Here is a 15,064-nt window from a genome sequence, read left to right as displayed (position 1 = left end):
ATCACTGTAGACATCCAATCTAGGATAATTTAATTTCCTATTTGTCAAAAGAGCTTTGTGAAGTAGGAAAAATGTTAAAGCAAAAGTTGTCCAGTCTTGTCTTCTGATCTAAAATAATGAAAAATGGATTCTTGGCTGGCGATTTTTCATTTTGCTTCCTTCCTCCATCTCTTGAAGTCTTAACTAGCTTACAGTAGCCTGAATTTGGTTTTCATGGTACTTCAATGTGCCTTTCAAAGGTAGCGAAATACCGTGTGACTTATGCTTTGTGCCCTTGTTTTGTAGATCAGAGATTGGATCTGTGCAAGCTTGGGCCAAATGACAATGATACTGTCAGAGGACAGATAGTAGGTAAGTAAGGGGGTTTTATATCTTGTAGTTCTCTTGGAGCATAATAGTAGCTGTAGGAAAACCCTTTCTAGATGTTAGTTTTTTCTGTATTGAATTGTTTTTTCCCAAATTCAGTGTCTAGTGCCAGAGCCATCTGGACCTCAAGCTACAAGTGTGTATGTAGACAATAAAAATAAATTATTAAAAAAAAAAAGGCAAAAACAAAAACTCCCAGATATTATTATAAGCGTTGGGACAGAAAACACCACAGGTAACACAAAAGTTATTTAGAAAGTTTTTAATTGCACTGTATAGAATGGTGACAGTAGGAGCCTGAAGTCCCTGTGAAAACTGACTGCAAATTTCTTGGCCATTGGGAGCTCCTGCAAATCTACTTCTTGTAGGTTCGGCAGAAGAGTAGAACATCTTTCTTTAACAGGAGCGAGTTGGGATGACTTGGTCAACTCCTTTTGTGTTTTCACAGGTTATTAACAAGTCTATCACCAGTCTCAGTAAATGTGCTTTGTCATTTTGCTAACTCATAAACCTTAAATAACTTAAGAATTAGAAAGAAGCTGGCAAACTGAGAAACGAGTGTCCACAAACAACTGCAAAACACCCTCTTTTTGGTGCGCTGTGATTTGTTTCAGGTGGCAACATTTCTAGTAGGTCGCTGAAGTAGAAAAACAAACCTTGGTCAGGATAAGGAGGTCTTTATTTTTATGGCAAGATGTTCATGAGAATATCTGGACATGAGGGAAAGAAAAGTGACTTTGCATGCTGGGTTTTGTGTTCAATTCGCAGTTCAAATAATATCCAAGCAGCATTCTTGTTTTGTCAGACAGGGAGAACTATTGAAATATCAGTCAGCAAGTAAGGGCTTCAGTGCATTTGTTTGCTTTCCTCAGAGTGCTCTGTTGAATAATACCTGGGACTTTACCTCTTTATGTTGCTTTAACCATCTGTCTGGCGTCTGATCTGCAAGTGTTTGCTCAGTATTAAGAGCACGAGAGAGTCAAATGACGGTAGAAATGTGGAATTAAGTGCGTTGCTGACACTTCGGACCATTCTTGAATGTGACATTTTCCGTGTGAGCTCGCGCAGAAGGGTGCGAGGTAAACCAGTCGTGTTTCTAGGGTGCTTGTGGTGTCAGTTTGGGTTGCGTTTTGGTTTTGCTCCTGTATCCTGGTCCCCTGATTGTGCACGTGGTGCTCTCCTGCTGCCCTGCACAGTGTGCGCTGGCAGCATGACTTGAGAATTCTAGGAAAACAAGGAAACTACCCTAAACCTAACCCTAAACCCAGACTAAACCCAGACTAAACCTAGACTAAATCAAATCATAGCCCCCAAAGCAGAAAGGACACAAGGCTATTGGGCTACCAGATGGGAAGCCTTGGGCAAACACCATGCGATGTGATCATTGTAAATACACTTCAGAGGTAGCTAGTTGTCAGGAATAACTAGTTGTGGGTATAAACTAGACTGACCAGTTGGCTCGACCTGACACGATGGTGGGAAGCGGCGTAGCCAGCGCTCCCTTGGCTGCTGCTTGGGCTGCCCCCAAGGAGCAGGAGCTGCCGGATCATCCATCAAACCTTGAAAAACACAGCTCGGCATGTTAGAGCAGAGCCCGAGAACAAACCTGCGTGTTCTGCTTTGTGCTCTTATCATCAGAAAGGTCAGGTTTCCTCAGTCAGGCCTGTGTTTTAATGTAACGTATCCTTGGTAAGATTCCAGAGACTCCTGTCTTCTTTAAAATTCAAATTGTTGTTATTAATCTCCTTATGTTACAATCTTTCTTCACTGCTGCAGTTTTGCTGAATGGCTGAATAAGCCTGAATAAAACTCGTTAATTCCGCTGCAGTAGTTATGTGGTGGAGAAACCTTGATTAAAAATAAATAAGATAGAACAAGTTATAAATACACTCTCAGTCCTTCTGATGATAAACTGGCTTAAATTAAGAGGCTACGCAAGCCTGGAAAACAATATTAAAATGTAATTGATCCCTTCAGCAGATGATAACCTTAGAAATCAAGTGCACAGTGGGTATGCCTTGATAATTTGGGATGGGGAGCAAGAGGATCTTTACCTGACATATCTGGGGTTACCTTGAAAGGGGGCAGAACAGGGGATGCTCGTGAGCAGTGGATGCAAAGGGCACCTGAACTGTGTCTTAATCTTGCAGCTCTCTTCTGTGCCACCATTTTAGTTCTGATGTGGCGGTGCAGAAAAAATGAGTCCTTACTCATTACAAAATGAAGCTGTGCCCAAATTTTGGTCCTCACATAGGCAGAGAGGAGATAATTTGTTTAGTTTCATTTTTGTCTGTGTGTATTGCTTGCCCAGCCTTGCCCACACGCAACAATGTGAACTTGGAATCTGTGGGCTTGTTGCAGAATAAGTGTTTAATTTCAACCAAAACAAAATCATAGGTGACCTAAGGTGTCTTTTGCTTTAAGAAGTTGCTTTGTGGAAAACTAGGAGTTAATATTGATTAGGATAAATCAAACACGCAATCAAACCCAGGCCTCTCTGGGTTGATCTTTTGCAGGCCCGAAATCCTGAGCTTCCAAACACGTTGTTATTGTTGTTGTTGGAATCTTGCACTCTCTGGCAAAAATCACCAGGACTACTACATCTCTTTGTAACTTTGTGATGTTGACAAAGGTTTGATTGTGTCTACGTGAAGGGCTGTGAGTTTATTTCACTTCGTAGGGCTTGAAGGAAACAGGCCAGAGGTGCAGTTGTGCCACCTCAAGAAGCGTGTGCCGCAGCACGTATTTAGCTTTTGAAGTAATCGTTTTATTGTTAAAGGCAAAACAAAACATAAAAAAAAGAAAAAGCCCAACCCCACAGGAACACAAGTGTCATAAATTATCAGATTGAACACTTGCAAATTATGATACTGGGAACAAAAGCTGCCCCTAAAAGAACCTTTGTTTTCATAACCGTAGTACAAAAGCTTCAGGCATAAATAATAAATATCCATTACAATGAAACATGTAAAAAGCAAAAATCAAATTTAAAAAAAGAAGAGTTATACGGTTTTGCTGAGGGCTGTTGAGGATGCTGAGCGCTGCTTGGTGGGACAGTTGCATTGAGCTTCTTACCCCTGGTGTTTGAAAGCAGCCACTAAACCAAACGCGTAGCGCTTCTAGCAGTTGGGGTTTGCCTGGTTTGTTGTGTATGTGCGTGTTGAAGCCCACGCATGCACAAAATACACAAGGAGGAGTCAAAAACATGGAGGAATTTCTTATTTTAGGGCTTTCTCTGAGCAGTTTTCCCATTGGCAGCGCCAACTCCCACCTGCTGCAGCTCCCGTGTCCGTCTGTCCTACAGAGTAATGACAGCTTCACACTTCACTTCCTTTTCTGCCTTAACTTGCGTTCATATTCTTCAAGCTTGAAGAAATACGTAGAGAATTGTGTGCGTGAAAACATACACTGTTTCTGTATAACTTTCTTTGATTTGTGGAAAGGAAAAAATACCCAGAGCGTTCAGCTTAGTCCTCAAAGTTGTACCATTTGTCTTTGAAATATAAACTATTTACATTCACATATCACATCTTTAATAATTCTTTTGTTATTTTAATAGTAAGTCTTCAATCCAGAGACCGAATAGGCACGGGAGGACAAGTTGTGGATTGCAGTCGGTTATTTGATAATGATTTACCAGACGGGTAAGCTGACATCACTCTGATGTAAATAAATACAGTTTATATGACACGCTTTTGTGGTGATGAGAAGTCGGTGTACAAATAGGTTAATTTATTTGTATTGTCATACTCGAGTTGTCCAGTTTTGAATTTAGAAGCAGGAGATAAACCAGCCGGGCTGCACAGAGTAGTGAATGGTGTGAGCCACGTCCTGTCTCTTCTTGGAAAACAGGAGTATATGGGTGAATGCATTAAAACATTCGTCTAAGAAAACATGTCTTTTGCATTTTAGAACTGATAATAAACTAATGTAATATTAAATCACAGCCAGCAAACTGACTTCACCCACAGAGCAGTTTTGCAGCAAGGCAGCGAGCGCAGGGCTGGGCTGTTTGCTGCGGTGCTACATAGGGTAAACATGGGTACAAAAACGCGTCGCTTTGTCTTCCGTGTAAACCATAGTGAGGAAAACGTGATTGGAAGAGGTAATGGAGCCTGAGCATTTGCTGTATTTACCTGCCAAAGGCTGGGTTTAGCATTTTGAGTTGTCCCTGTGAGAGTTAATGACATCATTAACACCTAAACCAGTTTTGCGAATACAGAAAAATGCTCTGTTTTAGGTTCTGGTGCTGTCATCAGCTTTCTCAGAGCAAACGCAGACCTTCTGAATGTGATTTTTGGCAGGTAAAGACAGGAGAAACTGATTTTTCAGATTATTAATTTTAAAACCTAAATTATCATCTAAATCCTAAACAGCATTCTTTTGTTAATTTGGAGTCTGGAGAAGTCAAAAACATTTTTGAAAATGCTTTTAAGTTTTCACTTCAAAATGTTCCCTGTCTAAATATCACTTGCTTAATTGTGTAACTGCAGAGCTGTCTGGATAGCCTCATGTATTTTGGAGTGCAAAAGTAATAATTAAAAAGTTATGTTATTTGAAGGTGGCTTTTTAATGAAAGCAAGTAGTGCATGAAGATGCTATGAAAGCTCTTACCAGCGTCAGTGGTCAAAACAAGTTAAACGCATTATTATTAATAAACATGATGTTTTCAAGAAGTTTCTTTAGATGGCTATTTGGATTTAATTAGAATTCAAATAGTTATTGAACATGAAGGTGGGATATTGTTAATGCTATGCCTGGTTCCAAGGGAAGAATACGTAAAATCAATTCTGAGTTGAACTTTCAGTTGTTTCCTGTTACCTCGTTCAGCCGACGTGATTCATAACAGTGTGAGTCTTCCTGAGTTGGCATTTATGTTGGAAACATTTAGTGCCCTGGTTTCCTGGAAATACCACTCATTGCCTTATCTCTCGCTGTCTGACCTGCAGGTGGGAGGAGCGCAGGACTGCTTCTGGAAGGATCCAGTATTTAAATCACATTACGCGAACGACCCAGTGGGAGCGACCGACACGGTACGACGTTATTTAAGAGGCTGTTGTGCTGTCGGGCGTCCTTGCTGACCAGGAGCGCTGGGCACAAGCCGTTCTGAGTTCTGTCGGGGCATTCAGTGTTCTTCCGAGTCACTTTGCAAATGCTGAATGCTTTTCTTCTCTAACATCCTGATCCTCACTCTGCTTAACATTTAACTCGGAAGAATCACTCTAAACTTTTTCCTCCCCTACTACTAGCACCTTTGTGTTCTTGTAGAGCTGCTGTGGTATAGCTCTGTAAATACAGGCACTAAATCCTTTTGAAAGCAGCACTGAGATACGAAACTACGTAATTCAGTGTTTCCTCTTGCAGTCCGGCTCTCGAAAGCAACTGGGTTTTATTATATATCTTACTTAGCTCTTTTTCACCATCCTCACCCAAAAACCTTCTTTTAAAAATTAAAAGGAATAACAAGGCCTGATCGCTTGCTCAGCCGTATGGAGGCAAGGTGAGAAAGTTTGGGCTGTATGCTGCTTATTTCAAACAAACAAACAAACAAAATACATATATATTTTGGAGGATCGAGATCATATCAAGTGCTCACAAGAGCAGTTCCCACCTTAAATACAGCGCTGAGCGTTAAGTTTTATATATAACCCTTGATGCTAACCCTAACCTATATACCTATATATATATATAGAGAGAGAGATATAACCCTTGATACTAACCCTAATCTTTTATGCTCAGCGCAGCTCTCTCTCTATATATATATATAGGTATATAGGTTAGGGTTAGCATCAAGGGTTATATATAAAACGTAACGCTCAGTTCCCACCTTAAATACAGCGCTGAGCATAAAAGATTAGGGTTAGTATCAAGGGTTATATCTCTATCTCTCTCTATATATAGGTATATAGGTTAGGGTTAGCATCAAGGGTTATATATAAAACTTAACGCTCAGCGCTGTATTTAAGGTGGAAACTGCTCTTGTGAGCACTCGATATGATCTCAATCCTGCAACATCATATCCTAAGTGTCAGGTCAGGCCCTAAGATAGGTGAGGATGTTCACTAATTACTCTGGGACGAACCAGTGAGCGCAGACCACAACCTTTCTGCCCATTATCGGGGTATCCGCCCGACACGTCAGCTGCTGGATTCTGCCGTCCAAGAGCCCTCGGACGAAGCTCCACGGAGCACGTTGTGTAGCCCCGTGGCCACTCAGCGATGCGGTTTTCACGGTTTTCCCCCAGGCCGGCGTCCGAATACTCCAGCCCGGGCCGACCCCTGAGCTGTTTCGTGGACGAGAACACTCCGATCACAGGAACAAACGGTGCGACTTGCGGGCAGACGTCGGATCCGCGGCTGGCGGAGAGGAGGGTCCGGTCACAGCGGCACAGGAATTACATGAGCAGGACGCACTTGCACACTCCTCCCGATTTACCCGAAGGATATGGTACGTGGATTAAAATGTTCGAATCGTAGGTTTCCCTGGGAAAATGGGTTGTGTCTTCTCCTCAAATGTGAGATTCTTTTGATTCCTTAGTTTTGGGGAAATCACTCTTTGTGAGTTTCTTGCGTTGCGCTTTTTCTTCTCATACTTATTAATTTATCTTGATTTCACAGAGCAAAGGACAACTCAGCAAGGTCAGGTCTATTTTCTGCATACTCAGACTGGCGTTAGCACGTGGCACGATCCAAGAGTACCTAGGTAAGAAATGATTAAAGTGTCTTCAAGGTGTCAAATCCAAATTAGTTTAAGCGGTACTCGGTGTGTTCTCTGTCTGATATTATATTTCAGTCTCTTGGCCCCAATATATCATCTTAACAAGTCATTCATCAAAATAAATTAGTCTCTTGGTTCTTCCAATCGTTATTTTAATACAAAGATGGAGAATCAAACTGTGAATTACAGTGGCAGTTTGAAAACAGGTATAGTTCACTGTTCCTGGATCTTGCATGTGAATTTACAGCCAAGTGCAGGTTTTAATACTCTGCGAAATAATGAAACAAAAAGCAGGGCCTGAGTACTTCAGGAAATCTAGATTTATGGAGATACATTAGTGAAAATGGAGTTGGTTTGGGTTTTCAATTCAGGGTCTGGAAGTTAACAAGACCTGCGAAATTGGCCACGTATATTTAGGAAGAACAAGCTTTGTGGCAAATAGGTAAATGTGAACTGTTTTCATGGATGAGCAGACAAAAGGGAAACCTGGTGGATGCCCCTGGTATGTTCAGACACAGTATTTCTAGTGGACAACAGTCTCATCATCGAATTAGTTTAAATGTACTTGTCTCTGAGAATTATTGTCCCGTGTACAAACCACCACACGTAATTTACTTGAGGAATAGGAAACTTGGTACATTTTGAAGAAACTAATTGGAGACACTGCATCTTAAAGAGCCTGGAAGCTGAAATGGTGAGCTGGGTTTGAAGTGACAGGATTTGGAGCCTTAAAAAGCAAGAGTTTTCCATTTAAGTATAGCAGCAAATATCTAAAAATGCCCAAGTTTTTTACAGCAGGTTTCCTGTTACAGAGCAGAAAAGCGTATTTATTTTCTGTATAGTGCTCTAACATGGATATTCCTAGAGCACTCAGTGCTTTCAGGCATCTCAGCAGCATATAAATGTGAAAGAATCTGGGGGAGAGGGGCAAACAGGTGGAGAAGCTGAGACACCTGTGCTGAAAATATTCAAAGTGCGGTTTCTGCTGCAGCTCTATCACCAGAAAATACATCCCAAGTGTCCTTTTAGTTTCACGTCCTTATTTGCATGGTGTACACACGTGTTGTACGAGGAAGGATAACTGGGAAATTATCGTTAGCTTCTGATTGTTCTTAAAAAACAGACAAAAAAGCTGTTGAAAGCGATTGCCTCCTGTAGTCTGGATGGTGTAGAACAGTGTGTGTAGTTTGGAACTGGCAGCCGGTGTTGGCGTTTATGAGAATTGTAGCAATTTTATTGCTTGCTGCTGGTGTTCACCCCCAGGGAAATGGGGTTCAGATATCCCAGGAGGGATCAAGTGCCTCATGGCCATAACTTCACTGCATTTTTGAACAATTCTTTTGTTTTTATCGCTACTTTTGTGTCACAAGAATATACTTCGATGCGTTATCTGTAGACTGGAGGGGGCCGTGCAGCCGGCAGGTGTGCATGGGGAAGCCCGTGACGCAAAACTAGTAACTAGACTCTTCTAAAAGAAACTATATATATATCCTTAAGTTCGTGGAGTGATGGTTTTGTGTGACATGTAAGCCAGTCTGAGGCGTGGCAGCAGAAACAGCACAAATGCTGCAGCGAACTCAGTTTGGCTGTTGGTGTGAGGATGGAGTTTGTGGTTTATAAGGAACTGGGTAGTATGAGCTGCAGTTTGATCCCAGAGCGTTTCCATTAGTGGCTTCTGGGCCTTTCGGGTCCCCGCAGACGCGTCTTCTCGGCCGTTCTGCCCCTCGGCTCCTTCCTCGCTCCGTGGTGCTTGGGGGTCTGAAGACTTTCCCCTTTAAAAGCAGTGTGTGCTCTCTGACCTGTGAATTATATGCATGAAAAAATTGACTAAATGTACATTTTTGAAGGCTAGAAATTTGTTTTCAGTGAACCTGCGGAATGAATCCACGTCTTCCTACTTTCAGCAGAGTTTTCCTGTCTGCGACGCTCAGTGCAGAGCGGAGTCACTGTCCATCTTCTGTTGGAGATATTTTCTTAGAGAGCTGTTTGCTTGGGGTTTTGGGGCAAAACCGCCTGTGCCATACGCGCATATCCCATGCATAATTCTTCATGGAAAGTATAACTCTTCAGAAATATGATTTTGTTTTGTAGGAGTTTTCGAAGTGTGATTCAGAGTTCCTTACATGACTAATGTTGTTTTTAAAATATTTTCTGTCAGAATTGGTGTAGAGCTGCGATTCCATTTTGGCAAATACGGCAAGAGCCTTTAGTTTTGTTTTTAAGCCTTTAATAATTTACCAGCTGAAGTTAGTTTGTAGGAATGGAGGTTATTTGATAAGAACTCTTCTTCCCCATGGGATGTGTACTGGGATGTGTTTTTGCTTTGGTGGGCTTGCACCTCGGGAGTGGAGATTCCAGCCGAACAGCTCAGGTTTCTGAAACAATACATTTTCTCAGACTTCATGGAATTGTTCTGTTACATTTACGCTTGTTTGGCTCAGAGGCCAAATGCTGAGGTATTTTTCATTTTATATTTGTTTTCACAGGGATCTTAGCAACATCAATTGTGAAGAGCTTGGTCCACTGCCTCCTGGATGGGAGATCCGAAATACAGCAACAGGCAGAGTTTATTTTGTTGACCATAACAACAGGACGACGCAGTTCACAGATCCTCGGCTATCTGCTAACTTGCATTTAGTCTTAAAGTGAGTCTGAAGTCTCGGGCACACACTGAGCGTAACAGAGGAAAGAAAGTGAGCCCTGAGGGGTGCTCGGTTTTATACCAAGCTGTATTTTGCTGTTCAGTAGCATTTAAAGCATAGTAGCAGCGTTCTTTAACACACTACCAACTGACTTGGTTACACAGCAAAGGCGACAGGTTTGATTGTTCTTGGAAAAGGAAATCTCCACGGCATTTAGGCAGGAATGTGGCTGTTGTGATGCCGGGAGTTGGGGGCAGCGGGCAGGGAAGCGAATGCTGTCTGGTGGAAAAGATTGGCCCATGTAATCTTTTCCTAACAGCAAGAGAGACACTTTCTTTCCCTTTCTTTATACATCTTGTGGGCCACTCGAAGTACCAGCTCGCATTTGGTAGCCAGTGGTATGAACTACTGAGTTCAACAAAGGTGCACAAGTGTCCAGCCGTCCTCCTGGAGTCAAGGAGAAATAATTCAGCCGCTACCTTCAGTTTCAGAGTAAGGCTGGTCGAGGTGTTCTCAAAAGAAGACCCAAATAATTTAACTCAGATTTTTTACGAAAAGAGTAAAATAACTGTGGGGGATTTTTTTCTGCCCTAGTGTTTCGGTACCGCATTTTCATACTGTCCTTTTTAAAACAGAAGGGGAAACTCAAAAGAATTCTGGCTCTTGTTGTTATTCCCTAGGCGCTCATTCCACACTGGGGGATTTTCTACTAAAAATGGAAACTACAAAGCAAACAAACATTATTTTGGTGCAGACATGGCTATTGGTTTGTCCAAACTATTTGGGAATTTGGCCCTTGTTGTTTTTCCTACTAACACCTTTTAATACTCTTGGGAAACACCTGTGAAGTGTTGAGTAGGTGTGAAGTGGAAGAAACAATGAGGAGTTGGGCAGATAAAGCCGAGCAGCCCTGGGCAAGGGGGGGCGGGAGGAACGGACCTTTCTCAGGAAGTGAATCATTGGGAAGAAAAGCTGGAGGAAAGAATAATGGGAACAAGCACAAAACGGAGGAATGGAAAGTAACATCCAGGAGCTAACATACCTCTTGTGGGATACTTAAAAGCTTTGCCCAATACACATTTGAACTTGACACCCTAGACAGAGTCTAGATATTGACAAAAATGTATTTTGTTTAGGGAAATCATTTGTTATATCCATGAATATTACCGAATTTCATCCAGACACTTTGGGTTCTTTTATTTAAAACAAATCACCAGTCATTTTAGTTGTATTTAGATTGGTGGCTTCAAATGAACATAATATTGAAAAATACTTTCCAGTGGAGGAGCATGTTTGTGTTTGAAACAGAGAAGTTAATTGAATTAGTTCAGATTTGGATATTTCACCCGAAATAGAAATTAAGACCGTCTTAGCTACAACAGTGCGATTGTTAAACTGTAGGAAGTGCAGTTAACTGGACTATATTGGAAAAACTGTCCTTCACAGGTAGGTTTGGTTTTAAATGGCAGTAGGGTCATAGTGTCCAGTTGTACACGTGCTGCGAAGGACAAATACATAGGTAGCTTTTCATCTGGAAAACACAATTTGACTTGCAAGTTCCAGAATCACAGAACCATTTTGCATTTCTTTAAACTTGAAAGTACGACGACAGCGTGCTTAAGTTTTTCATTTGTACATCTGTCTTTGATTAGGGAAGGATTTCAGAAATTCAAGCAACAGTGTCATCAGTGCAGTCTGCTGCCTGATAAATCTTTCCTGCTGTTTATTCTTTTATTGCACCAAACAGGATATGTGAAAGCTGCTTTTTTTTTTTCCTACAGTAGTTTGCCTCAGGCCTTTTGTAAATTGTCTGAGAAATAGGTTTAGTATTTGGGTGGGATGGGTGTGATAGAGTTTTAGGTTCAGAAGCATAATAAGTAGTTTACTCTCAGTAATACTTGACTTTTGTATTGAGCTGAGCAGAGCAGTTTGTTCTTCCAGTGATGACATTATAAGTTATGAAAATAATCAAACTTGTTACCCAGTTCTGTTTCAAAATGTTGGCCAAGAGTTTGTGATGGGTTTTGATAGTTACAGCACCTGAAAAGTACTCGGCTATATCCTTAAAGCCCTGTACAGAATCAAGCATAGGCATTCAGCTGTGAAAACATACTAAAAATCACATTTAATTACCTTAAGCACTGCAGATTGTTTAGCTAATATTGCACTGATTATTTTTTGTCTAATGTGAGGATGGGTTTTTTTCCTCCTCCTAGTACTGCTGTATTTTAAATGAGTTTAATTTGATGCATAATCTTAAATTCATGCTAATTTTAGAGATTACGTTTTCTTTAGGACTGACATTGACCACCTTTGTGTTTAGGGAACTGTCTTTTGTACTATCAAAGGTAGTATGACCATACGCTCACTTCAGTAGATAAGTATGACCTTCTCTGGTCAGCGTGTACAAGGGATATTTTCACATGCTTGTCCTTACGGAATTAGAAAGTTCGGAAGATAGAACAATGATTTTAAGCGAGATTCATATTTGAAAATATATTAAAACTACGCTCGGTTCTACCTAATATTTTTTGTTCTTTAATGATGAAAAAAAGCCCCAATTTATTAACATCCCATTGGGAAACATTCTGAATTGTAACCTTTCTTATTTATCTAGTAAATTTAGAGTGTTCTCATGTGTTTCGCACAGGGATGTTCTTGTGGTTTAGGCTTAGCTTTTATCCCATGTCGTTTAGAAATGCCACACTAGAAAGCTGTAGAAGTGTCCACAAGATACGGCAGGAGAAGACATCTCCGCATCGCGGTTAATTTACTTTTCCTCGTAAGAAGTGAGCTTTACAAAATCTCTGGGAATTGTAGTAAAAATCCTTGTTTATCTGTGCCAGTGAGTTCCACGTGAACTCCCGCATTCCTGTGGTCCAGACTAGGCCAGGTACAGGGGACACGGCCCGCCCGCCAGGACAAACAGCGCGGGCCGAGCCAGCTCCTTTCCAGACAAGCCATTTAAAACAGACTCCGGTATTGACTGTGGATTAGGGGCGTCGTGTTTGGCAGACCCCCAAATTTTAAAATGAAGGAAGGCAAAACACCGAAGAAGGAAATATGGAAACGGTATCTGAGAAACTCGGCGTCAGCAGCTTAGTAGTAAAATTGTGTGGATAATACCTTATTATATAGTGCTGTAACCTTTGGCGTACTTTAGAGTAGCTCTAATAGAAATAACAAACCCGTAAAGCAAAGTTGCCAAGAAAGACAGAAGCGTGTGTCTTTAGTCGGGATAAAATCTCTCTGAATTTATTTTAACGGAGCTGGACGTTTTTAGCGTAATCGCAGTAAACCGAAATGAGTTGAGTTACAAAGACTTAACCTTTAAGCAACGTCTGAAGAAAACGGGGGCGTGTGTGTTGACCGTGCGTGTGTTTGCAGCCGGCAGAACCAGCTGAAGGACCAGCAGCACCAGCAGCAGCCGCAGGTCGTGTCCCTGTGCCAGCTCCCGGACGAGGCCGAGTGCCTGACGGTGCCGCGGTACAAGCGAGACCTGGTGCAGAAGCTCAAGATCCTGAGGCAGGAGCTGTCCCAGCAGCAGCCCCAAGCTGGCCATTGTCGCATCGAGGTCTCCAGGGAAGAGATTTTTGAGGTAATTTGCAAATTTTGACCCGTTTCTTACCCTTGAGGGAAGGGGAAGGGGGTCGTTCTCATTCGGTTAGATGAGATCTTGAAGCTCAGCAATAAAGCTGGAGTTTCATCGGTGGTGAGTGGAAAGAGGAAAAAGGATGTTAAGAGCGGTTGTGAGGTTAAAGTAGATGTATCTACACTGTGGAGAAGAAGAAAAGTGAGGAAAGCCCTGCAGATGGAGATGTACGGACCGGCAGGGACTGAGGAAGCAGCCCAAGCTCTTCAAGTGTTGGAAGATGCTGTGTGGCTTCTTCCTTGAACGCCTTGTATGGAGGGAATGCTGCAGAGTGAAAGCCAAACAGTTATTAATGATCTTTGATCTATTGTAACTCGAGTAAAACTACTATTGAATAGCGTTCATCCTCGGAGTTTGGATTACTGAGCATCTGTCTCAGTTCTGGTTGTGTTCTTGGTGGATTTTGAGTTGGTGTTTGTGGTGGTGGTTTGGGTTTGTGTGGGGTTTTTATTGTGTGTTTGTTTCAGAATCAGACTGATGTTGAGTTGCCTGGTCTTCTGAATGACCAGAGATGCCCACAGTGGGTTTATCTGCTTTTTATGTTGTGACGTTATTCAGCAGAACTCTGAACTCAGAACTCTGCTGAATGGATTGAACACAGTTATAATTAATTGGCTTTTTCTGGAGAACAGTCTGTCTTTTGAGAACGGTATCACCCATCCCACCCATCCCTGTTGCATTTTTACCCCACCCACAACTGTGTGTTGTCACCGTTTTTCCAGCCAAGAATGATTGGTGTTGGTCTTCCCTTCGGGGACCATCAGATCAGTTCATGATCAGCTAGAAAAGGGACTAAATGCTGCTGTACAGCAGGGAAAATTACAACGTTCTTGTCCTGAAAACCGGGTATGTTGGGTCCCAGACACACCCGCCCCTTCTGTTCTGCAAAGCCAACGACTGCGCCACTGATACTGGACAGAAATAAAAACTAGACTATTTTTTGTTTGTTTAATTCCTTTTTAAAAAATTAGCATTTGTTTTGCCTCTCTCTCTCTTTTTGTGTTTTCTTGGTGAAGTTTTATTGATACAGGCACAATTCTGTAGATCTATGGGGATGGGTGGCATTGATGCTCCTGTTGTTAAGATGCTTCCTGAAGGTTTGCATATGTGTTAAACCCAGGGTAGAAGCGCCACTGTTGGCTTTTCGGGCTGCAAGATTTGTGAACCTTCGTGCAAAACTAAAGGAGTTTACTCATGGATTATTCTTTAATAAGTTCTGTGAGAATGACATAATGTTCTGATCACTGAATACCTCTCCAAATGAACAGAAGGAGGTTCTTCTCCGCTGTGTGTTTTATTCGACAAGTGTTACCACATTTGTAGAAAACTAAGTAACAGTCTGTGATTTGAGAAACTGGTTGGTATCCAGGAAATTAGTATCCCTTTTAATGACCCCTTTGGACTCGGGAGTCCCAAACTCTGTTTCTAATAACCAGTAGTAGCTTCTTGTCTGTAAATAGCAGTTAATAAGATAAAGTGTTCTGTGTTTACAGGAGTCCTACCGGCAAGTCATGAAGATGAGGCCAAAAGACCTGTGGAAACGACTGATGATCAAATTCCGTGGGGAGGAAGGTCTCGATTATGGAGGTGTCGCCCGGTAAGTGGCGTCTGTCTCTTCCCCTGCACCCCAACCCCACTGGCTACACCTGCGCTTCGAGTCCTGAACGAGCCTCTTATCACTTCTGTT

The 15,064-nt window shown here is 41.9% G+C and overlaps 1 protein-coding gene across 1 annotated transcript in view; it reads left to right on the top strand.

Moving 5' to 3' along the window:
* SMURF2 (SMAD specific E3 ubiquitin protein ligase 2) overlaps positions 1 to 15,064 on the top strand; it is a 56,651-nt gene that overhangs the window by 32,968 nt on the left and 8,619 nt on the right. Inside the window, exons 5-12 of the mRNA XM_080356319.1 lie at positions 286 to 351; positions 3,926 to 4,010; positions 5,316 to 5,399; positions 6,611 to 6,813; positions 6,984 to 7,068; positions 9,570 to 9,728; positions 13,113 to 13,323; positions 14,871 to 14,974. Coding sequence (XP_080212445.1) covers positions 286 to 351; positions 3,926 to 4,010; positions 5,316 to 5,399; positions 6,611 to 6,813; positions 6,984 to 7,068; positions 9,570 to 9,728; positions 13,113 to 13,323; positions 14,871 to 14,974 — 997 coding nt within the window. The remainder of the gene's footprint in view (positions 1 to 285; positions 352 to 3,925; positions 4,011 to 5,315; positions 5,400 to 6,610; positions 6,814 to 6,983; positions 7,069 to 9,569; positions 9,729 to 13,112; positions 13,324 to 14,870; positions 14,975 to 15,064) is intronic.

Source organism: Nesoenas mayeri, assembly GCF_963082525.1.
Source record: "Nesoenas mayeri genome assembly, chromosome: 19".
NCBI lineage: Eukaryota > Metazoa > Chordata > Aves > Columbiformes > Columbidae > Nesoenas > Nesoenas mayeri.
Note: the sequence above shows the minus strand (reverse complement) of the source record. Positions and strands in the feature narration are given on the sequence as shown.